Here is a 26,193-nt window from a genome sequence, read left to right on the forward strand (position 1 = left end):
TCCCAATATTTGTGTCGTCCAATATGGGGTGGCATGGTGGTGCAGTGGTTAGCACTGCTGCCTCACAGCAAGAGGGTGGTGGGCTTGGTCCTGGGTCCTTTCTATGTGGAGTAGTGGGTTTCCGCTGGGGGCACTGGTTTCCTCCCACAGTCCAAAAGTATGTAGGGCAGGTTGACTGGCGAGTCTGAGTTGTGCATGTGTGTGTGTTCCCTGTGGGCTGGTGGCAACTGCCCTGGGTTGGTTCCTGCCTGTGCCCCTTGTTCCTGGGATAGGCTCCAGTCCCCCCCCCCCCCCCCAGTTGGGATTAAGCTGTTATGATGATGGATTGATGGATGGAAAATCCAATATGACTCTGTTCAATCAAATGTGAAATGACTAATGGATCTAATGGAGGAGGGCTGTTCTGCAGGATAAATTTATAGAAGTCGCAGATAACCTTAGAAGCAGAGCATCCATGGTGGTGTTCTCTGGAATACTTCCCGTGCCACGTGCAAGCCAGGCTAAGTTAGCTGAGATGAGGAAATTAAAAGGGTGGTGTAGGAAAGAGGGGTTTAGGTTTATGGGGCACTGGAGGACCTTCTGGAACAGGTGGGACCTGTTCAAGCCGGACGGGTTGTATCTGAACCAGAGGGGAACCAGTGTATTGGGGAGGCGTATGTGTAGAGTAGTTGAAGAATGTTTAAACTAGGGACTGGGGGGCAGGGAGGTTAGTTATGAATATAGGTGGGGGAAGACGGAAAGCCCAAATTAATATTAAAAGTGGGCACTGTGAAAGGTCTACCCTTTGTGGTCTGTACTTAAATGCTAGGAGTATTAGAAACAAAATTCATGATTTAGAGGCTTTAATTTAATCAGACTCATGACATTATAAGAATAACAGAAATATGGCTGAGTGCCAATGATGGAGAAGAATATAATATGGATTAAACGTTGTTCCATAGAGACCGGATAGGCAAGAAGGAAGGTGGTACTGCAGTGTACATAAAAGAAAACTTGCAAGCAGGGGAGCTCACTGATAAAAATAAAAGTGCAGAAGCTGTATGGGTAAAACTAGATGCTAAAAACTCAAATGGCCTAATTGTCAGTGTTTGTTAATGTAGCTGCAGAGGAAAGCAGAATGTTATATGATGATATCAGGATTATGAGTAATAAAAATGATATGGTGGTTATGGATGATTTTAATTTACCTGGGATACAGTGGGACAGGCTTACTTTAATAGAATGAGACTGAAACTATAAACTGTAAATTGGATGGAGTGAAACAGCAAAACTGTTGAAGAGGCATGGGAATTTTTTTAAAGCACACTGTTGCAAGTGCAAGAGGACTTCATACCTGTTTCCAGCAAAACTAAATCTAGGAAACTGCAGCCAAGAAGGTTTACTACGGAAATTGAGAATAAAGTCAGGAGGAAAAGGGCTCTGTTCCACAAATGGCATCAGCAGTGAAATTTGAATTTCTGTTTGCCTCAGCCATAGTTCTGTCAAGCAAATGCCTTGGGTTTCTACCTAAAAAAAAATATAACAGACTTGTTAGTAATTGCAAATCACAACATGTCCTGCCTAAACAAACAATTAGTTTTGCCGACAATAATACACGGTAGCAAACACTTTGCTCGAACAGGAGCACAGATTCTAGTGCTTGCGTTGAGGTCTCCCAGGCTGATGGAGTGAGATCTGGGGAACTTAGTGCTGCTGTACATTCAGCTTTAAGCCATGTGACCGCATCATTGGACTTTAATGTACTGGAAGAGTCAAGGGTTTTGTACTTTGGGTCTTGCAGAGTTACCATAGTCATGACACTCAAAGATTCCAGATAACACACACACTGACTTTGATCAAGTGTCCAATCAGTTGTGTTGCTGGTAGGTCTTAGTTGGTCTTTGTTGACTTTTTTAATGCTTTCTCTGCAGCTGAACATGGCAGGCAACTGGAAGAAATTGGGTAAGATTTATGAAGAGAAACATGTTCTGAACTGTTGAGTTTCTAATTTGCTATAGTGTCATTATACTTTGGGGGAAATGACAGAGCTCTACAATACCACTTGCACTAATTATCTGTTATTTTATTATACCTGTTATAATTACACAGGACAACAAAAAAACATTTTTTGAAATCATCAGAGACCAAAATACATTTTTCCAAATCACTTTTTCACGCTGATTTCATATCTGTTTTCTGTCACGTCAACTTTTTGATTTATGAGTAATGCTAGTTAATACCGTAATTGCAAGTATTGTGTACTAAAACAAAAGCATCACTGTAGTATAGGGTAAAATATCTTTAGAGCAAAATCAAATAAACAGACAGTGGGCATAAAGAAATTGAAAAGTGTTTGTTAACCACCATTGTTTCTTCAAATACGCTTTGAGTTTGATTGTCTTGTGTACATCATATTTGGATTGTTGCGATAGAGCATCCAGCAGTAGTTGGCCATCATGCTTTCACTGTAACCAGCTGCACCTTCTCCGTACTCCTCATCACCTTCTACAGAATCAAGACCATCATCCCAGATAGCAAAATTCTTTTGGGCCAGATCTGGCCCACACTATTCATTTTCCTTTGGCCCAGATACCGCAAAGAATGACGGCCCTGTGACGGCCCAGACCTGGATTTTCTGATTTGGGCCATAACAGGCCCAGTGACGGCCCAGACATGGTTCTTCCTGATTTGGGCCATAACAGGCCCAGTGACGGCCCAGACATGGTTCTTCCTGATTTGGGCCATAACAGGCCCAGTGACGGCCCAGACATGGATTTTCTGATTTGGGCCATAACAGGCCCAGTGATGGCCCAGACATGGTTCTACCTGATTTGGGCTACAACAGGCCCAGTGACGGCCCAGACATGGATTTTCTGATTTGGGCCATAACAGGCCCAGTGATGGCCCAGACATGGTTCTACCTGATTTGGGCCATAACAGGCCCAGTGACATCATAAAGCACAATGGATACACAATTGATATCAATAAAGTTTATTTTTACTTTTACTATAAACAACATATAAATGCTTTTCAACAAACCACTGATTGATATTTAATTACACTTTACTTTGTAACATCAACAGACAGATGAGGCGTTTAAAGCACTTCACAACATACAAAATATCTAAGAACATGGCCCTGTAAAACTGGTTAATAAAATGTGAAATTTGGGTGGTCAAAAACACACACAAAAAAATCCAAATACAAAACAAGTAAATACATCACAAACAATGGAATTAAGTGTCATTTGCCCTTTTTGCATGTTCCTTCATTCCTCCATCCCTGTCAGGTGCCAACTGAAGCCATCTTTGAATGTTTTTCTCTGCCTCCTGGTCCGTTGCACTCCTAGTTAAGGAATTTTGCAGCCACAACACACAACACAAAACTATTAATGCCACCTGCTTCTAAGGCATAGAACATAAATCATACCATGAAGATCAAGACAGCACCCAACATTTATAGTATAAAACAATTCCAAAACACATACAGTAGTACACAAATAAGGAGATATGAATCATTATGTCCATGACAGAATATCATGAACAAGTAAACAATATTTAAACAGGGTTGTTAATTTCACCATTTAATTCACAACACGTCAAAGTTGTATGCATATATGTATGCAATCTGAAATGTAATATCTGTTCTGATCTGACATAAAAAACACTCATTGCTGAACTGTAACTGTCCAGAAGGCTGCTATATCCAATACTGCACAGAATATATGATTGTTCCATATGAATTTCATCCCTGTTTTTTTTTACTGTGACTTTAATATGACACACAACTTTACCAACTTATGATCATGCATAACTGATAAATCTGTCGATTGATCAATTAGACGCATATATATATAAGGATATATTTCCATCACTAGGAATTAAATGCACAAAGTCGTAAATTGGAACTTGCGGTGCTCATTTTTAACCAAACAAGTTTCAGATATCACCAGCAACAAAGGAGCAGTGGACTGAAGTGACATGTCCCCCATGAAAAGAAAAAAATAGAAGGTGCAGGTTTGGATTAGCTGTGGCGCGAGCTTTATCACTTCTCAGACAGAGAAATGTCGTTTGGCGTGGGAGATTGTTGTGTTAAATGCGTGTGTCCCACACACAATACGTGAGACTTGAGAGCTCTGCAGATGTAATCTAACGTTAAACATCTGATTTAAACTCAAGAGCCCTGTATTTAATATTATGTCAAGGCGTGTGACTTGTTTGAACCGACTTTTTAAAATGAACGATCATTCCCAACATACCGTTCCGACAGAATCTTAAGCTAAAATCTCTGACTAAAAAGGTTAAATGGAACTTTAAAAGTAACTGAAATATTTCACTTACCACAATTCGCTCGTTATTATTCAAACTGAATCAGCCATCTAAAGTCGATCGACGCCGTCAACAGCCTCAAAGTCCGGTGAAGTTGCAGTGACGTCTAAAGGACATTGATTGGTCTAAACTGAAACGTTAACGCCCACTTATTTCAGGATTGGTTGTTTAGCGTAGATGATCAAATACCGAACGGTCAATAGAAAAGCCATATACACAAAGTATTCCAAACGGGTTTATATTTTTAAAAGACAAGATTTTAGAGAAGATAAATTAATGTTTTCATTTGTTTTTACTTTTCCTTTTTTAAGTAAACATGTCAGATGAAAAATAATGATTGACGATATACCGTAGTTAACAAAAAATATCCAATAAGTTTTAATGGTTTTCCAATGTTAAACAAAAAAATTATCATATCAGTGGGACTGTACTATGTCAACAGCTGGTGCTTGGAGTCTTTTTGTATGTCAGCCATTGGCCCTTTATTGTGTTTCTCATGATCTTTAGTATAGGCTTTATCCCAAACAGACAGTGGTTATGATATAATAGAGAGCAGAGCCTTCAGCCACAATTTTATGCCAGATGAGGGTCAGGTATGGGACAAAGCATTACCAATGCTCGAACAGACCCAGGTGACATCTTGCAGATTTACATATACAACATAATGAAATGAGAACCTCATATATATTGCCTTAGAAAAGGTGCAACGAGAATGATTCCTGGTCTTAGAGGAATGTCTAAGGGCTACCAGTTTGATACATTTTTCTTAAATCATGTATAATAAACGCGTTTTAAATGCTTTCTTTTAGATATTGCCATTTTCAAATCTATATAAATGCAAATGTGATTAAAGAAGAATATCAACAGGATAAAATTAAATTTTAGACGCCATGCTCAATGGTGAGTTGTGCTATTTTTAGAACAGTCACAGTGGGCAACTCATGTGGTCCTTGGGGGCGCCCTGGTGCCCGCAGGCACCATGTTGGTGACCCCTCCTATAGACTGTAGTCAGAATGATCTTCCATGTTAAGACTAGTTCTGGTTCGAATTTTTTTGAGAATATTTATCTGACATCAGGCCAGAATTTTACGCCAGGTGAGGGCTAGGTACGACACAAATCATGTTACCAATGCTGAAATGGATGACTGTCAGCCAAAGTCGTCCGACACGCAAAATGCCGACTGTCAGCCAGAAACGCTCGCCGCGCTCAGAACGGTTCTGGCCCAGATTAAAAATGCCGACAGTCAGCCAGAAACGCTCGCCGCGCTCAGAACGGTTCTGGCCCAGATTAAAAATGCCGACAGTCAGCCAGAAACGCTCGCCGCGCTCAGAACGGTTCTGGCCCAGATTAAAAATGCCGACAGTCAGCCAGAAACGCTCGCCGTGCTCAGAACGGTTCTGGCCCAGATTAAAAATGCCGACAGTCAGCCAGAATCGCTCGCCGTGCTCAGAATGGTTCTGGCCCAGATTAAAAATGCCGACAGTCAGCCAGAATCGTCGCCGTGCTAGGCCCACAATCGGCCCGCAATTTTTTACCGTTGCTGACAGTGAACCGAATGTGCCACAACTCAGCGAGAATCGGCCCACATGTGCTTGCTAACTGGGCAGCAGTGCCGGCTTGACGCCAGATCTGGGCCAGACCTGTCTTCTATGTGCCTGGGCCACATAGACCAAACCACAATCGGGCCACATCTGGCATGCCATAATGTAAACAGTGCCATCATTGCCAGACCTGGCCCATATCTGGTTGACATACCACTTGCCATGCCAGAACTCAGCCAGCAATGCCGGCTTGACGCCAGATCTGGGCCAGACCTGTCTGCTATGTGGGATGTGGCGGTACAGGAACAGGCTTTCAGAATCTAGGCTGTGATATACAATTTTGTGCTTAGTTTTAGCTGAGAATCCAATTATATTCGTTCGGCAAAAGTAGCAGTCGTTGAGATGGTCTCGCGGTTCCCTCCACACCATCGGAATTCCAAATGGCATTGCTGCCTTTCTCCGATTTAGTCAGTCTCGCAGACCATTTGAACAACTGGTACAGATGACATGTGGAGTCCAAGATTTATCTTGGTCTCCAGGTAGACAGCCAAAGTATAATTTGTATATCTTCTTAAGATCTGCAGTGATTGGGCGACGTTGTGCTTTCATTGTGAATGAACCATGCACATAACAGAAACTGTCTGGATGATTAATACAATTTCTAGGCATGATAACAACTGAAAGCCAACACAGTTCATGCTGCCTGTCACCTCCTCCTTCGATTTCCAGGTCGATGACCCAGAATTCAAACTCGAGAGTTAGATTTAGTATTTCTTTCGCAACAATTCGAGAAAATAAAAAAATTGTCGAGGAGCTTACGTCAACAAAACGAAACCTGAGGCACAACTACCTATGTTTCCCGCCAAACTAAGTTGTACGCAAGACATGGGCATGCGAACTAGGTCAAATTAATCATACTCAAATCACAACTAGACAAGTATCAATAAAACAAAAATCAATATCTAGTCACCTACTGTAGAGAATGGTGATGCTGTCTATAAGATAAAAAAACACAGGCAACTCTTGTGATACACTTAGGCAGACTACATGTACATAATATCATATTACATATAGCTTCATCACAAAAACTTGACGTGCTAGAGAAAAACTAAACACAGATTTGAAATAAGCATGAAAAATACTACACACCCCACATAAAATTACCTCTGATGAAAAAGACCTGTTAACCTGTGTTATTTGCTACTTTGTTAGATTTATTTTGTTATTTTGTTTTTGCACTATTACTACTTCGTTCTTTTTAAGCTCTTTACTGTCTCATCTTTATTCTTCTTGTTGCATTGCGCATGTTTAAGACAAAAGAATTTATCTCGGGATAAATAAAGTTCTTCTTATCTTATCTTATCTTATTTCACAAAAACCTAAAGGGTATAATACCCACGATGTGTGATCACTCCCGGGGAATGTGACTGAACTCTGAGACTGCCTGTCTGATTGCATGCAATCATTTTGTTACAATATATGTCCATGCAATAACGCGGTGTGGCTATGATAATACTGATAATGATACTGTAGAGCAATCGCAAAATCACATTCATACGGTCTAAATAACCACAAAAAGAACATTGCAAACACCATAACTACAGAGCTGCGGTTCTAGAAGAGACCCCTTTGATGCACTGGCATCCCGTCCAGGGTGTCCCCAGCCTTGTGCCCTAAGCTTCCTGGAAAAGTTCCCTGCCACCCTGCGTTGGGTAACCAGTTGGAAGATGCTTCAAATTTCTCAAAGACCTTACACACTTACACACAGCCACACTCAGTCATAACAGACAAATGTGGTGCTGTTTAGTTGTTTATCATTTTTGTATCTGGGAGTGAGTACCCTCTAAAAACAAATTTCAGGGAATCATCTGTTTACGATCTTACAAAACCTCATTGTTGAGCAGTGAGTCAAACTTTATCAAATAAAAACCACTGTATAGTATGTGGTATGTGCGCGTATCACCTTAAGCTTATAAAGTTGATGTAATAATATTAGCACATTAACTACTAACTGCATGGCTTTACAAAGTTGCGTCCTTGGGGGACTGCTCTTGCGCCACAAACTCCAGCGACCGCCAGGGGCCGCTGTATGGACCCCGGCGAAGTGCTGACGGAGGCGGGCTTGGAATAAAACATAACCCACATGCAGAAAGTGCAGTCTGCACCTGGGGTCCATATGGAGAATCCGAGGTGCGGGGATCCAGTTTATCACTACGGGCGACTGATTTCATGGCTCTGTATGGCTGAGCTGTAGGTCGGTGAGTATCCGGAGCGCATTTCAAACGCTGCATTTCGCACTCCGCTTTTTCTTTGCCCGGTGAAAGACAAGTGTCCCATTTAAGGGCGGTGACATTTGCCCGTGTCTTTCTTGGACTTGACGACTGACTCTGTTTTTGATTTAATCTGGAGTTTGTAGCTCATGGTCATGCAGCGTTATTCTGAGGTCTAATGACATTGCATTAAATCAGTGTATTGACTAGCCTGCATTACTCGGAAACGGGAAATTGGCGTTTTGCACTTCAGTTTACGGATAGTAGAGCTTATTATCCTCCGTTTGCAGCGCTTAGGGATCCTAATGCGGATTAAGGCATTCGGCGTGAATCCGGAATATAACTGTGGATGTTGTTGAAAACTTTAGGTACTAAACTTTATGGACGTCAGGGATATGGACGCATCTGTAAAACCACCGACAGGGTAAGCATATGCTTTGTTTCAAGGTTTTTTTCCCCACTTTTTTTTGCCGGTTTTTGTTTTAAAATAGTGATTTATTTTTAAGAGTGTGATCAGTAAATATCACCTGTTGCACAAACAATCATGTAACGTGGGACGGGATTCTGGGCTGTGTTTTTGCCCCGTAAGAAAGCATATTATTACATTATTACGGTGCAGGGAAAAGACGCACACATGCCACCCAGGGCTGCCAAAGCATGATGTCCGGGACCATCTGCTGCTTCAGCTGTTAACCTTTAAAACGAGCCGTTAAAGGGGCAGTTTAGTCAACTTTACCAAAGACCAGTCAGTGTCCTGCCCTTAAAAACTTCATCGTGATAAAAATGTAACTTTGATACGCTCACATGAGTCTGCAGGATCAGTCAATTCCATACAAGTCCTTACTTTATGTAGCTTAGCTCTCAGATTCACGTGTACAGTATTGTGCCCTATGAATTCCCTTTTTATGAAGTTCAGATCTGTTTAATGTGCTGTTTAACTGACTAACCTGAACTATACGGTAAATAGAAAATAAACCCTTGTAGTGTAGATCATTTTGCTCGACTTATAACTTGATGTGCCAGCGTTTTGTGTCGTACTGTATATGAACGCATATAGAGGATAAAAAATGGTATTTTGGGTTGTTTTTTTATCACTTTCCTGTGTGTAAAACATACTGAGCAGTAATTCTCAGCACATGTTTGTCCCGCACTGCCGGATGCCGGATCTCACTCCTGCCTGCAGTGTCTTTGCGATCGAAAATTTTGCGATAAAATTCCCCCTAAAGACGGCGAATCCCCCGTTTTCAGTGTGAAAGCCGTGATTTTCTGATCAGCTGTAGTGTAAGTGCGGTTTTCTTGGAATGACTGGCCTTTATGTAAATACACTGCAATGACAGGGCAGGTATACACGGCGGTCGGAGCAGTTATTTTAAGGCGTCCAGTTGCTGGACATTCATGGAGCTGCTTGCTTGTGATATTTAGAGTAACATTTGTTACTCCAATCAGCAGGTAATTCCTAGCCAGGAATTATTATTCACAAGGAACTGATTCCAAATGTTTACGCTGTTTATTTGTTAATAGTGTATATATACTTACTGTAAGTGTTACTTTATAGTTTGATTGAAACGTAACCCTGTTTCCGGAGAATGGCAGTGGTCAATTGCAGAAATTAATGACACCGAGTGTCTCTTTTAAGCGTTTAAATCAGCGCATAAGACCTTCTTAATGAGAATGTCATTCTTTTTTTTAAAGTTTCCCATGGAGAATTAACTGAGCACTGCGTGGAAATTTCCTTAGCTTGCTGTCAGCCTTGGGAATAGTCCTGGGCACCATCCCCTTTGCATTTCTTGCCACTTGCTACCTTCTGAGGCGGCAACGCATGTGATCCTGTGAAAATTTTGGTATGGCTATGGCGGACTTGAATTTGGGCCATCGGGAGGGGGTGGTAGCTGAATGTCCGTTAAAGCACAAAAGAGAGACCATCTGCATGTGGAATAGTACAGTTCAGCGTGAGCCATACATTAGAGAGACTCCTGAAGTTCACTTTTAAAACCAAGTCATGAAATTGTGGTGGTTTCTTTGAAGGTTAGCTTGAGCCTGTAAAGTCTCACTGGGGTATAATGAGTCCACCTCAGATGCTTCTGTTTGTAGCTGGGTTACCGGCTTTTGAAATGTGAGCCCGCAGTTCTTGGAGCAGGCTGTAAAGCCGCACGACTTCTCGGTAGAATTAAAATGCGAAAGCTGGAGGCGAGGCAGGGGCGCGTTGCCGTTGGTGCTGATGGGCAGGCCGTCATGCCGCCGTTTGTAAGGGGTGGGGGGTGTCATCAAGCTGCTTCTATGTCTTGTTTATTCCTAGTTAGAAATTAAGAAGTTCAGCTGTTCTGTGGAGTGTGTGGAACCTGCCCAGCCCTGGTGTGTGTGTGTGTGTGTGTGTGTGTGTGTGTGTTTGTGTGTGACCAGTCCAGGTATACCTTACATTGTGGGGACAAGCTTGTTTTTCAAAAAACTGTTACTTTGACATTGTGACTGACATTTTTTGGTCCCCACAAGGGGAAATTCAATTTTTTAAGAATCTGTAGCTGCAGTCAAAAAAATAAAAATGCCAAAAGGTCTGGTTACTTATGGTTAAGATTAAGGCTGGGTAGGGGTTAAGGATGTCATTGTTGGGATTAATTTAGAAATGAATAGGCGGTCCCCACAAAGATATGAGTATACTGTAGGTGTGTGTGTGTCTGTCTGTCTTTTTTACATATATGGCTTGGGGGGGTGTGTCCCCCCCAGTGATAAGGCTCCCTGTTTGGCTTCAGCAGTGGGTAGCTAGGCTGCTCTCCCTGTGGGTTTGCCGACTGAAACGCTCAGATGAGGTGCTGATTGCTTTAATTGTTTCCGATGAAAAGCCCTGAAACGCCCCACACTAACTCCCATCAGGAAGAGAATGCAGCTCCTGGCTCTGCCGTGGAGGACGGATTCGTTCGGCCTGCAGCTGATGTTTATCCAGCCATATATTTGTATATTATTGTTAAATTTCTGATTATGGGAGATTTTGACCTTATTTAGAGTCAGAAAAAGCACCAATTTGCATCCTGTACAGCCCTTACTTGTCACTAGGGCCGTATCCTCAGTGGCCTGCCAATTGTACCCTTGCTGTAAGTTAATGTACCTTTTAAGGTACAGCAATGGGCTCTGAGGAACTTGTTTGTACCATTGAGGGACATGTTGTTTGTACCTTGGGGGACAATACTCTACCAGGGCTGAACCCTGAATCCCTATTTTCTGACTGGAGTGACTGTATTCTTCAGCCTTTCTCCTGCGAGTTCAGGGTTTCTCGCCGCCGTGCCATGAGTCCGCGCGGGACGCCCCTCCCAGAGCCACCCCCACCCCGTTACTTTATCCTGCTTTCCTGTGCTGCTCCCCCAGCTTGTTATTTAAAGGCTCTGCCTGGTCTGTGCTCATGGTAGCGGCGGGGGGGGGGGGGTGTTGTTGTGTCCGTGTTGGTACCTCAGTTGGACTGGACCCACTTGGCTTACAGTAACTTGCGTGCGCCGTCTGAAATGTCAGACGTCCCGCTGGACGCTCACACATTCCTCCGCTATCCCAGCGCCGTCTGCTCGTGGGTAGCACTCTGGCCTCACACATCTCGCGCTGCCCCAAGCCACTGTGTGTGCACTTCGCCTATTCCCTCGTCATTCTCGATGGTCTCCGCTGCATTTTCCGCTTTCCTTCCGCCACCCAAAAAAGTGTAATTAGGTGGACGGCATCTCTAAATTCCCCTGTGTGTCTGTGCGTGTTTGTGCCCTGCAATGGACCGTACTACATTGGCTTCAGGCTTGTCGCAACCCTGCACATGAGAAGTGCCATGTAGACAGAGTGTATGTATGTAGATTTATGTATTTACATTTATTTAGTAGAGCCTTCTGTCCAAAGCAACATACGGTACATTTTTGACTGTCCCTAGACCAGTGAGGGTTAAGGCTCCAATGGTAAAATTACTCTGGCAACTCTGGGATTTGAACCAACGACCTTTTGATCACAGGCATAGCCACACACCACTGCATTTGTCAGTAGGTGGAGCAAAGTGTGCGACTAGAATTAGAGTAGACACAAGCCATACAAACGGAACTGTCTGACCAAGCTTAAAATAACCATTTCATATCTGAAACACTATCTTACCCTTCCTGTGTGTAATCTCACTCTTGCAAGTCGTTATTGTGCAGTTTTTTTATTTTGCAAACACTCTCCAGAGATTGTTCAGGAAAATCCTGAAATTCTCGTTTTGATGTATTCGATGACTTTCTGTTTAAAGTAGTACACAGTCATATTTCCCCAGTATCACAAATTAAAATTCTCAGTGTTATTGAAAAATATTAATTACACGTTAATATTAATTTGATACGGTAATGATGAGCTAGAGTTCGAAGTTGTTTATATGTAGAAGCCGGACATGCATTTATTTATTGCCGGATTCAATTTGTTTGGTTCTGGAGAAATCGAGTGGTGTAGAGTATTCGAGTGATGTGAGAATGTAATCTTAGTAATAAGTTATGCTGATTAGGAAGTTTGTCAGATTTCTGGCTGGCTGTCGATGGAGTGATGTCTGTTTGCTGTAATGATGGGGCGTTTAGCTAAAATCCACAATATTTTAGGAACAGATTTGGGGAAAAAATCAAAAAATTTGGCCGTTCAGGGATAGACCTACTGATTACCTCTATATAATGTACATGGGGGGAAAAAACAAAAACACTCAAATCATGTGTAATTTCGTGGCTGACTTTCTGTTATTCCTAAATGCTTCCACTTGTTATTATTACAGAGGTATTATTACTGTACAGCAGGGAAGAAATTTCATGAGCTGAATTAACGCAAAGCTGGCATCCTGTGACAGTACAGTGTTTGAATTCACTGAGCTCTTCAGAACAATCCATTCTTTCACTAACGTTTGTAAACCTGACTGCATGGCTGGGTGCTTGACTTCATACACCTGTGCCAATGAGTTTGAATAAAACACCTGAATTAAGTGATTGTGAGGTGTGTCCCAATAATTTTGTCCATATAGTGTATATGACGTATTTAGGAGAAAAAAAACTCTAATCCTGTGTAATTTTATTACTGCAAAGTGAGAGTGATCTCAGATTGTTTGATGGCATTAAGGTCTAAACAGGCCTGGTTTTCGATGACCTCTTGTCAGGTGTTGAGTGCTATTTGCTTCACTTCGGGTTAAAAGCACATTAAGTGGCAAAACTGATAGTGTCCCCTTAGTATTTAATAACACAATACACAGCCGATCCTGTGTCAGTCACATAACCTTGGAATGAAGCTAATGCTAAGTAGAGACGCAATATCGGATTGGTATCGGTGCCGATCCATACCTATTAGATGGATCGGTTATCGGCCAAATGTGACCGATCCACGCCCGATACTTACTTATGTATTTTCTTTTTAAATCGATTTGTACTATAAATCGCACAGCTCTTTCCAATTTCAGATGCGTTTTTTTCAGCAATTGAGCTCAATTTGCTGTCAGTCAATTTTCCACTCAGTGGGTGTGAGCGCAGTTACTTCTGCCTGCTGTGACGTCACTCGCAAACCCTTTGCAGTACATACGGGAATAAAAAAATCAGTTAAGATTATGATGGTAGCACAGCGATTTGCAGTTTTTCTAAAAACAAAGATTTCATAGGTGGAAGTAGCGTTTAGTGGAAAATCCCACTAAACAAAGCGCACGCGATTGTGCGAGACAACGCGAGTAATATGAAAAAAGCAATGGATGGTTTGGGGGTCGCTGGCTTGGGCTGCTTTGCACACTCTGTACAGCTTGTGATACATGAGGAGCTGCAATCGCAGCGGCAGTGGGAGAAAAATAACAGGCATTTTAAGCATTCGCCACTTGCGTATCCTCGCTTGGATGATATTCAAAGTGAACTGTAAATGACTTAAAAACCAAGATGTACGAACGAGGTGGAACAGTATACGTTATGTATGTTTCTAGTAGCCTAATTAAGGAATTTTTGGAATACATTTTTCAGCTGTATTTACTAGTTAAAAATAATATATAGATATTTATACTATATATATTACCCAAAGCCCCTGATATTAAAAAGCAGAATATATTTCACTGTAAAACTGAAAGTAATATTACTCAATGGCTTTTTTGAGGGTGGTGTGTGGTTCAGGGCATTAGGATGTTATGTCTGTGATTAGAATATCATTGGTTCAAATCCCAGGCCCAGCAGGGTGATTTTACTGTTGAGCCCTTGACCCTGAGAGCTGTAGGGACTGTCTGACTCTGTTATAAAAGAGTCTGCTACATAAATATAATGTTTTATTTTTCTCAGTTTTGGTATGAAGCTGTTCATATCTTTAAGGAGGTCCTAGATGGCCTCATAATATCTGTACATGAAGCTGATGGTAGCTGAACCTCTAGGAGTTCATGTGGGTTGTACCACACATCAGAGCGTCATAGCTTACTACTCTGACAGTGCTACAAATTATGGACACATCCTGCATCAACAACTTCCAATGCACTTTTATTTTTTTGCAAAAGAAGTGTTTCTCTTTTTTTTTTTTTGCTCCTATCTTACCGTGGTTTTGTAACTACATGGAGAAAATTCCTGAAGCTGAAAGACATCGCTTCATGGCAAACAGGGGGGCAGTTAATCTTTCAAAAGACTTGAACTTGAACCTTATCTCTGGGCTGCCCGGCAGTTTGGCAAAGCCCATAGTTACTAACAAAAAACAAAGAGAGCGAGAGAGAGAGAGCGAGAGAGAGAGAGAGAGCGCTCCAGATTTAGATTTTCCAGCATTTCAGGGCTGGACCTCTATGTCGGCCCAGTTCAACAGCAGGCAGCTTCTTCCTCTAGCTAAAAAGTGAGGAAATAACAGCAACAGCAAAAACATCAGTAAAAACAACAGCAACAACCACCAACAACAAAAGCAACAGCAGCAGGTTCGGCCGCAGCCGCAGGGAAACGGCCCCAAAGGAAATGAAGTGTAAATGACAGGGTGTGAGAAATAATTACAATAATCATAATAATATTACAATATATCCCATCCTCAGATCCCCTAATTAGGATCTCCAGCATGTTTCATAAAGCAGATACACAAGATTCACGCATCTCATCACAAATTCTGAACCATGCCGTCGTCCGCGTTTCACAGGTCGTGGAGCGTGCACTGACACAGCGCCTTGCGGCACCCACCACACGACAAAACACCTCGCTATCCCAGATAGTGACCCCCCCCCCCCCTCCCGGGCCGGCACGTGCTCCAGTCCCACCTTCCGGAAGCTGCCGCACCCTGATGTTACGTGGGCGTCCCCTCGACCTGGTCTAACCTCTCGGTTCCTCGCAGAGAGGATCCTGCGAGCCGGATCACCCTCAGGGAATCGGGCCACAGCTCGGGGAAATGCGCCGCAGATCAACAGAGTATTTTGCATTGCATTTGTGACATTTATCTGTAATATATTTTAAAATGCATTAAACACATAATAACAGAAACAGTTTTTCTAGTCGTTCTTAAAAAACGCTACCTTTTTGATAACTTCGTTAACTACCGTTTTTTCTTAAAATGACGTCACGCACTCCAGTTACAGTATAACGGGCTTTGGGATGAGCCGACCCACATTTTTTCAGTCCGATAAAGCTCTTTTAACTTTAATATTTTAATAAAATAAATGTATATAATTTAAGTCAGGCAGACGGAGGCAGTTTGATACTCTGGGCAAACTACAGTTGGAAGCCTTGGGTCTTTGACATGTGCCACCTCCCTAAACATTGTTACAGACCCAGTACCCCCTTTCATGGTAGTGGTATCCCCCAATGGCGGTAGCCTCTTTCAGTAGGATAATGCGCCCTGCCACGCTGCAAAAATGGTTGAGGAATGGTCCGAGGAACATGAAGCCGAGTTCAAGGTCTTGACTTGGTCTCCAAATTCCCTAGATCTTAATCCAATTGATCATCTGTGGGATGTGCTGGACAAACAAGACTGATCCATGGAGGCCCCACCTCGCAACTTCTGCAAGGTTCTGCTGCCAACGTCTTGGTGCCAGATAGCATAGGACACCTTCAGAGATCTTGTGGGGTCTCAGAGCTGATTTGGCGACACGAAAGGAACCTATACAATATTAGGCAGGTGGTTATGGCTGATTTGGAGTATAAGTGCTCTGTATACACACATGCACAACACATATGTACATACTGTACATGCATGTACGATACAGGCTTTCTGCACTGTAGGACAAAGCCACAGGCCTGGAGGTATAAACTGATGAATTTCTTTTAAACCCCAGATGGAATGATAAAACGAGGGTTTAAGGATGTATCTGCAGCGATGGAAATAAGTCCGTCTTGCATATTGAGGCTGATTAGGTCGTACGGAGGATCTGTGCACCTGAGGCTGTTACTGTGCTGACGCCCACGGGTAATTAGTGCTCCCCCTGAGGTGAGGAAGATTAATTAAAGGCTCCTGGTGGAATTGGAGGATGGGGTGCAGAGCAGGGGCTGAGGGTGACGCAAATATTAGGGCGTAGTCTGTCAGTAGTGTCTTCAAGGACAGAGCAGAAGCTGTTTAAGGAGAATGTTACTGGAAGATGGGGGCCACAGCAGAGGAAGGGAGGACATGATGAGTTTGTGGTGATACCTCGTTCACAGTTTGTTTTGTAAAGACAAAATCTTTATCTAAAAACTTCAGAAGCAGGACCTAGAACAGGGGTGGGCAATCTCATCTGCAGAGAGCCAGTGTGTGTGCAGGTTTCTGGTATAACCTTAAGGTCAGCTATTCAAACCCAGGTGTGAGGACGACTCAGTCAGTCAGTCCTCTAATTATTAATCTAATTAGGGAGTTGCAGCAAAAACCTGCATAGCCATCAGCCCTTTCAGGATAGGATTGCCCACCCCTGACGTAGGAGCTGGGTGTATGAATTGTAAAATTGTATTTTAATCTTTTTTCCATTGGCATTATGGGCAATATGGTGGCCCAGTGGACACTGGATAAGTGGGTGTGGAAAATGAATGGACAGATGGATCATATGGCCTGTGGGCAGCCAAACCAGGCCCATTACTGTTTTTACGTTTTTCTGCTGGCTGACGATTCAATAATTTCATTCTGGAGGGTAGTCATGAATAGTTCAATCTAAATGGGGTTTCATTAATGACTGCAGCTGGCCACCTCCAGCACCAATGTGGAAATTAGTCACTTATTAAATCTTAGTAGTTCTGTGCTGAAAGCCTGGAATTTTCCACTGACGAGTCCAGTTAACAGAACTACGAGAAAAATGGTAGTAGTTCCATTAGAAGAGTAGAGTAGGCTTTGAGCTCCTGATGCGCCGGATGCTATCTGACCCGCCGCTCGGACTCCGAAACTTGCTGCATCCTGCATGTGTATCATGTACACGTGTGTCTGTGTCTCTCGTGGAGAGCAAGATGGGGTCGGGGAAACGTGACCAGCTTCCACACGGGGGATGATTAAGCTGCCGGTGTTCTATCCTTTTCTATGAAGTCGGCTTCTAAATTTGAGGGTGGAAGGTTCCAGCGCATGCCGCGTGACTGCAGGGCCTTGCCAGGGGGGCTGAATCACGGGGAAGATGAGCTGGCGGGGGGAAGAAGGGCCGGGTGGGGCCCGTCTGTGGCCCGACCCGCCGCCGCCGCCGGACATTTGCACTGGCGGCTCCTGCTGCCTCTGTGGTTGTAGGAGGGACTGTTTGTTGTTTGTTGCCCCGTCTGACGTGACTCGGTCAGCCAGGGCAGCCGAGATGCTGGGGTCATACGTGTCCCAGCCGCGGTGCGTGTGTTGGCGTGTAACGGTTGGCATCCCGTGTAGGATAGGGTAGGGCGAAGGGCACGTGATCCATGCTGAAACCACCCCCCCCCCTCCAAACTGCTGTCATAAAAGATAATGGCTGTAAGGAATCATCTTTCAATAAAGTCAGGGATAATCTGTTAGGATGTATTTGCACTTTGGACCTGGTCCCTAAATAATTTACCCAGCACACGTGTGCGTGGCAGTGTGTGTCCGCACTGTACATGCCACCCGCCATGTGCTGGAAACAAAAGTGCTTTTTCCACGGGGTGGGGGAATGGTGAAGCCTGCGGGGCTGCTGTCTCCACGGCCGTAGGAGAGGGTGGGGCCCGTTGGCAGCCCAGCGCCGTAACCCGAGAAAGGCGGACCCGTCCTGATTTGGGAATCCGCATGCCTAGCAACTGCAAACAGAATGCCAGTGCAGGGTCGGGTGTCCCTGGATACCGAGGCCCACACTGCTGCTGCATAAAAATCCTCGGCCTCTCGGAGGCAGAGAGGAAGCCTCGCTTCCCGCAGTGAATATCCAGGCAGCTCTAAGAAAAGCGTCACTCAGTAAACGTTGCACTTTTTCATAAATTGGTGGTTTCTGGGCATCTTGGTTCTCTCTCTCTCTCTCTCTCTCTCACACACACACACACACACACACACACAGGACTGGGAACCCCTCACAGCCAGCAAGAATGTATCATCGCCCTAAGAGAAGGACACATAATCAGCCCTTTTAATTACAAAAAAGTTCCATTCATCAGATTTTCCTTTTTTTGAACTACATTGGAACTAAACGGCATTTTTGATAAAGCCACTCCAGTGACGTGGATTGTCGTTTGTCTCCATGATACCGCTCTGTTACCACGGCGCTATGAAAACAGCAGGACTGGGCTGGAGTTTTCTCTTTTTATAGCACTTGTTCTTTATTTGCACTTAAAATAGCAGAGGAATGATCTCCAAGTTTGAATACACTTGTTTTTAATTGACAGAGCATCCCAAGTAGAGGATTTAATCTGCACAATAAAAGACGAATCCTTTCTGGCCTGGCAGATATAACGTCTGTGTGTTTCCCGCATTCCACAAAACAATGGAGTCGATCTTTGTGTTTTTGTTGTTTGTTCATAAAAACACGACTGTTCAGGTGAAGGAGAAGCTCTACAGAAACACTGTAGATTACATAAGATACGTGATCCTGGAGAAAATTCCATTCTACAGGAGCATAACACACATTTACACAATAAAAAAGGAAATAAACCGCTACAATGCAAAGAATGTCAGAGAAGATATTGCATTAAGTTTCTTAGTAAACAAGGGGGGGGGACCAAATCAACCCCAAACCCCCTCCCCCAAGACATACACAGTACTCTCACAATACCAGTAGAGACATGTTCTTGTCATCCATAACGAGATCTACGTTCTTGGTGGTAAATAACCAGAAATAGTATTCCATAGTGGGCAGTGACATTTTCCATCACTCGAAGCATGAGTATGGGTATTCAGGAATCCTTTGATTTTTCGCATATGCCTTCTATAGCTCTCCTTTAAGCGAGAAACTCGGGGTCAAAGAACAGGGTCTGTTTGTAGGGTTAAGAGCTCAGCAGTTAAATTCAGCCCTCTGGCCTTTTAGATATGGGAACTGATTTGTGCCAGTTCATCACTAGGTGATTCATCGCTGGAACCCAGTTTAGCACATCTGTATTGTTACGTAATAAATATCTAATTAGCACTTAACATTGCAAATCAATCTTCTCTGAAAATATTTTTTAAGCTTTTCTGCTTAATTCTTTTAAAAATCAAAAGCATTATTTATTGATGAGTACAGGGGGCTGTGTTTTGCTCATTGTGTTAAGGTGCTGTGTCTGTGATCGGAAGGTCGCAGGTTCAAATCCCATAGTCAGTAGAGTGATTGAAAAGGCCAGTCCTTTAACCTCAATTGCTCCAGGAATTGGCTGATCCTGCATTCACAAAAAAAAAATTCACCTTGGATACAAACCCAAACCCTCTGCTGAACATATGCTACACTGCCCAGTGCATCCCCCTCTTACGAAGCCGCTCCACGTTTGACATTATGCATATAGTGCGGTGAACACAGAAATGACACCATCTGAGTGCCTCATCTCATTTGGGCACTCAGTTTCATTAATTCATTTTAATGGCCCTGGGGCAATGGAACCCAAAGAAATCATTGAAACTTGAGAGATGTACTGAACTTTAAATGAGAGAAAGGGCGCTTTGTCCATTTGCAGCACAGGGTAAGGTGCACTAACGCACCCGATTTTTGTAGCACTGCTAGTTAATCCTTCGTGGCTGTAGAATTGCAGCAATACAAGCGTGAGGTTCAGACCACAGAGCTGAATTAACACACAATTATGGATTATCACGTCTCTCAAGAAGAGTTTTGAAGAGTTCTTTTGGTTCGGTTATATGCATATTGTCATCTTTATGATATTTGTTTTAACTGTGATTCTTATGTAAATTTGGCTAATTGTATAGGTAACGGACATAGTGATGTGTAGCTCAGTGAGTTTGGAAGGTTGTTGGTTCATATCTCATGGCTGGCTGAGCAATAACATCACCACTGGGCCCTTCGGCGATGCCCTTAACCAAAACTGGCAGACCACGCTTCCGGATCCTCACTGGTATGTAGGGCTGAGCGATATCACGACTTGTATCGGATGGCGAAATAAAAACATCTATCGTTTCATATTATGCTCTATCGTTTCTTTCATGGTGTCACAAAATACACTGTTTAAGGTAACGTTATTTTGTTATTGGGATGACAGTTCACAAGGTTACATGCCACCTCATGGGATGTGGCACTTGTAAGTTTTTATTGGACCTTATTATTTGTAACCCACAGAAGACAATCCACAAATACACTATATTGCCATATGTATTGGGACACCCCTCCAAATCATTGAACTCCGGTGTTCCAAGCACTTCCATTGCCACAGGTGTACAAAATCAAGCACCTAGGCATGTATTCTGCTTTTATAAACATATACGAAAGAATGGGTCACTCTCAGGAGCTCAAGTGAATTCAAGCATGGTACCGTGATAGGATGCCACCTGTGCAATAAATCCATTCGTGAAATTTCCTCGCTACTAAATATTCCACGGTCAACTGTTAGTGGTATTATAGCAAAGTGGAAGCAACTGGGAGCAACAGCAGCTCAGCCACAAGGTGGGAGGCCATGTAAAATCACAGAGCGGGGACAACGCATGCTGAGGCGCACAGTGTGCAGAAGCCGCCAACTGTCTGCAGCATCAATAGCTACTGACCTCCAAACTTCTTCTGGCCTGCAGATTAGCTCAAGAACTTCATGGAATGGGTTTCCATGGCCGAGCAGCTGCATCCAAGCCTTACATCACCAAGTGCAATGCAAATCATCAGATGCAGTGGTGTAAAGCACACTGCCACTGGACTCTAGAGCAGTAGAGATGTGTTCTCTGGAGTCACGAATCACAATTCTCTGTCTGGACGTCCTATGGACGAGTCTGGGTTTGGCGGTTGCCAGGAGAACGGTACTTGCCTGACTGCATTGTGCCAAGTGTAAAGTTTGGTGGAGGGGGGATTATGGTGTGGGGCTGTTTTTCAGGGGTTGGGCTTGGCCCCTTAGTTCTAGTGAAAGGGACAATTTCATACTCCCAGCTTTGTGGGGACAGTTTGGGGATGGACCCTTCCTGTTCCAGCATGACTGCGCACAAGTGCACAAAGCAAGGTCCATAAGGACATGGATGAGCGAGTCTGGTGTGACCTTGACTGGCCTGCACAGAGCCCAGACCTCAACCTGATAGAACACCTTTGGGATGAATTAGAGCAGAGACTGTGAGCCAGGCCTTCTCGTCCAACATCAGTGCCTGACCTGACAAATGCTCTTCTGGAAGAATGGTCTAAATTCCCATAAACACACTCCTAAACCTTGTGGACAGCCTTCCCAGGAGAGTTGAAGCTGTTATAGCTGCAAAGGGTGGGCCAACCCCATATTAAAGCCTATGTATTAAGAATGGGATGTCATTAAAGTTCATGTGTGTGTAAAGGCAGGTGTCCCAATACTTTTGCCAATGTAGTATATGTATCATGATCCATAAATATTTAACTTTCCAGGGATATGTATTTTATGTTTTTGTTGTATAAAATCATAACCACATAAATAGAGTGATTTGTACATGTGAAAAGGGTTTTGCACTTTTGTGGATCACGTCCTGTCTATCTGTGGATCGCGTTACATTTGTGACCTTGCTCCTTTTTATTTGTGGATTTTTGTCGAATTCTAACCGCAGCTAATCCATAAATACAGTTCAGTCATGATATATATTGTTTTGGGATGTGATATGACTTGTATCAGGATATAAGATTTTGGTCACTTTGCACAGCCCTACGTGTAAATAAATAAATGTAAACAGTCACTTTGAAAACTGTAGGTGTGAATCTTCCTATTTATGGTAATTGTAGTGATTTAAAATTATACTTTTAATACTTTTAAAACCTCTGGTTACTCATGTTTTTGCAGATGAAAAATGGACTGACCATATTTATCAGGCTAAAGTTAAGATTTAAAAAGTTACGTGCAACTCAACACAAGCTGGGCTGCTGCGATTGTCGCATTCAGTCATCCCTCTCCGCCTTCCCTGGAAGCCATCGCTGGCTCCTGCTGCCTCTCCAGAGCCCAAAACATCCTCAGAGACTCTGCCCATCCTACACACCACCTGTTTGACCGGCTGCCCTCTGGTCGACGCTACAGGTCCTTCGAATCACGCACCTCCAGACTCAAGGACAGTATCTTCCCATGGGCCATAAGATCACTAAACAACAACAAAATAAATCTCCGTGCAATATCAGCATTTAAGAAGTGCCATAATCCATCGATTTATCTTCTTCATCCAATGTTTTTATAGTTACTGCCTGCCTTTTATGGCTGGCTGTTTTCACACATGCATATACATAGAAGTATTTATTATGTGTTTTTTTTTTCCTTAAACTTTTTTATTGCCTTTTTATTTCTTTCTCTTTTCTTTTATCGCACTGAACAGGAGAAGCACTCCTAGTTTCATTGTGAATATAATTGAATGGCAATAAAGCTTCTATTCTATTCTATTCTATTCTATTCTATTCAGGTTTTTGATTCGGCAGGATACAGTGTGCATGTAACCACCTTTGTTAAACATTTGTAAAATTACTGACATTATGTGATGAATACAGCCCCCTCTCATCCTAATGATTAAGTCCAAACCAGTCAGGCAGGAGCCAGAATCCTGGAGGACTCAAAGTGTCCTTTTGTGTCTGTGAGAAATCCATATTGTTATTGATGTGGTTCTTGATGATGTCGTAGATGTTGTATGTTGAACCCGTGCTCCCTAAGACAACCTCCAAGCCATTGTGCTTTAAAGCAAGGTGTTCCCAACTCCTGGACCTGGCACTATAAATGTTGAAAGTGAAAGTATAACATGCATACACCATAATGATTACTCTATTAAACTTGATTACTCTGTTTTAAAAAAGCGCTGATTATAATTGCCCTTCTCGATGACTTGGCAATATGGTGGAAGTGAGTCTGTGCAAAGCAGAAGAAGGTCCAGATATGGTGTGAAAGCCTCAGTTATGTGGAAGCACTTTGCAGTAAAAGTGCTTAAAAATGCTTTCATCTGTAAGTCGCGCAAAGCAGAACTTTAATATCACAACAGCATGACTGCAGTGCAGCTACATCTTAAAAGACTAAGGAAACTTTCTGGTTTGATGGACTCACCCAGTAATGGGAGGTTTGCCATAGTTATGTGTCCTTTAGCCTCTGGGAGTAGCTTAGCATCTTTCTCATTAATTTGACTTAAACTATTTTGCTTGATTTACTTTCTATGATTGCTGTATCTCAAAATAGTTGTTGCTAAAACGGTTAGCCCTGTCACTTAACCTCATCATCTTACATAATACAGTAGCTTTTTTATTGCCTTTTTATCTTTCTCTTTTCTTTTATTGCATTGAATAGGAGCGGCACTCCTAGTTTTGTTGTGTATTTAATACAATGACAGTAAAGCTTCTATTCTGTTCTATTGAGGTTTTTGATTCGGCAGTGTCTTACTGAGGTACAATGTGCATGTGATTGTCGGTAGAAGTTGGTGGTGTTTGCTGCAAGATGTCCCAACAGAAATAAAGCAGTGCTTTTACTCAGTATAGTGTCTATGGAAAGAAAAATATTTCTGATCATTGGAAGACAAATATGAATGAATGTTACACTTATATAGCACTTTTTAAGACGCCCCAGCTGCTCAGAGAACCAATGGGGAGCCGCTTAAACTGCCCACCACCCACCTAGATGACGTGAGAACAGCCATTCTCTGTCAGTACCCTCCCCAGTAGCTAAGGTGGGAAAGAGGCAGGAGAGAATTTACCAGTTAAATATAGGAGATGATTAGAGCCACAGTGGGCAGTTTAACCAGGACTTCGGGGCACCACCTCTAATCTTTCAAAGGACGCACAGGGATCTTTTATGACCTCAGAACCTCCATTTTAACATCTTATCTGAAAGATGGCTCCATTTTACAGCACAATGTCCCCATCACTGTAGTGGGAGCCACTCGATGGGCTGACCTGTTAGCTACACCAACACCTCTTCCAGCAGCAGCCCAGCTTTCCTAGTTGGTCTCCCATCCAAGTACTGGCCAGGCCCAAACCTGCTTAGCTTCAGATGGATTACCTGGTCTGAACTGCAGGTGGTATGGCTTATCCTAAACAGCTCTTTTTTGTTTTTCTCCTCCTCAATCATGTTTGTTAATATTCTCTCAACTACACATTACAATCCATGAGTGAGTCCAACAGTCAGGACGAAAATTATTATGACTGGCTGAGAGAGCGCATGCAGGGTTCGTGCAAAAGCAGCAACTCTAAACTTTGAACTTTTTTTTAAACATATACAGGATAATATTGAAAAGGGATCGTCATTAGAATTGCTAAACTTGCTAAGTTTTGTTTCATATGACAGCAGAAATGTCTTATCGTAGCTTATTGATGGTCTCAACCTAGCTGACTATGGTGCTCCTTGCAATGTGACAGCTGCATGTCTACAGTATGTACTGAGGGCACAGTGGTGCAGTGGGAAGTTTGTGGGTATGTGGGTTTACACCATTTCCTCCTGCTGCCTAAAATATGTTTATATACATCTATAATGATTATTCAGTTGTCAAATTAATCTGTGTTACTCGATTATTAATATAATTGATACTGACAGCCCTACATATTTGTACTGCAAAAAAAAAAGGTAAATGCTAAAAATCAAAAGAAAATGGTTGTGAACGTGTTTATTCATAGTCTTTGGCACTCGTCAGTGCTGTGAATATTCTACAAAAAAGCGGTGCCTTTTGTTTTCAGGGTTCCCTGTCCACAGTCCCGTAAACATGGTTTGATTAATTGTCACTGATTAACTGCAGGGGACAGAGACTTATTTGGGTCATAGAATGTGGACAGGGCCCTATAGTGACTGATCTCTTAATCTGGCCATTATTGCCTGTGACGGGTCTAAACGGCGGGAGTTATGAGGACACACAGTACGGGATGTCATCGGCGGAGCAGGTAGCATGGTGAGCTCATTAGTTCCAACTGCACCTGCAGTAGCCTTTCCATTCATCCTGCTCCTTATGTCCATAGGCGCCCCGATCTATTCTCCTTCAGTTCTACACTCACTGTATCTGTTGTCAAATTTTCATGAAGACAAACACATCAGCAGGTACTGTAGATGTTCTTTAGTCATATATCTGTATCCATATGATATCAAACTGTACAAAGACATCTAAATAAGGTATTGGAGCAAAAAAATTATAATAAATTGGCAGGAAATTACAGTAGTACTGTGGAATCTGATATCCCCCATCGGCTACAAACCATAGTATATTTAGCTTAAGCACTTTTGATACGTCAACGTAACATAAATAAATGAATCACAATTCTTCTACACACTTTGGCTGTAAACATGTTTTTTTTATGTATGATTTGGCTGTAAACATTCTTTTTAATGTATTTTTTGATGTACGCATTACGCACTACGGGAATTAAAAGCGAAACGCAAACTTTAGTTCCAAGTCAAGCCGGGCCCAAACAGTGTATTAAATTCAAGGTGTCCTCCCTGTGAAGGAGGGGGGTCCATTTGTAGCACCCCAGAGATCTTTATCTGTGTTCTCCGCTGCCAAGATTCAAACAGAGTTTCCTTCTGTCATAGAGTTACTGGTTCTACCCAAAGGGCTGCTTTGTCTGAGGTGAGTTTGCTGGCCGTGCCATGGGTCACACGGAAAAGGCTGCACTTTAAATCATTCCTCCATCTACTCTGCCTCTGTAGCTCCTAAAGAAACATCAGCTGTAGCCACCC

At 42.9% G+C, this 26,193-nt stretch overlaps 1 protein-coding gene and 1 long non-coding RNA gene across 5 annotated transcripts in view; one reads left to right on the forward strand and one right to left on the reverse strand.

Moving 5' to 3' along the window:
* Window positions 1-2,954: 2,954 nt before the first annotated feature.
* On the reverse strand, window positions 2,955-4,523 carry LOC140592698 (uncharacterized). The gene is made up of 2 exons (XR_011993105.1): window positions 4,320-4,523; window positions 2,955-3,324 (listed from the first exon to the last, which is right to left on the reverse strand). It is a non-coding gene; the product is annotated as an uncharacterized lncRNA (long non-coding RNA).
* A 3,423-nt stretch (window positions 4,524-7,946) lies between these two features.
* Window positions 7,947-26,193, forward strand: part of cobl (cordon-bleu WH2 repeat protein) — a 58,255-nt gene continuing 40,008 nt past the window's right edge. The window contains exons 1-2 of one of the 4 annotated variants that reach the window (XM_023806237.2): window positions 7,947-8,107; window positions 8,488-8,543. In XM_023806237.2, coding sequence (XP_023662005.2) covers window positions 8,500-8,543 — 44 coding nt within the window. In that variant the 5' untranslated portion in view covers window positions 7,947-8,107; window positions 8,488-8,499. Of the gene's footprint in view, window positions 8,108-8,151; window positions 8,544-26,193 lie in introns of those variants that run through there. The other 3 variants (XM_023806239.2, XM_023806238.2, XM_023806241.2) reach the window with 3 other exon arrangements.

This window comes from Paramormyrops kingsleyae, chromosome 9, assembly GCF_048594095.1.
Source record: "Paramormyrops kingsleyae isolate MSU_618 chromosome 9, PKINGS_0.4, whole genome shotgun sequence".
NCBI classification, from domain to species: domain Eukaryota; kingdom Metazoa; phylum Chordata; class Actinopteri; order Osteoglossiformes; family Mormyridae; genus Paramormyrops; species Paramormyrops kingsleyae.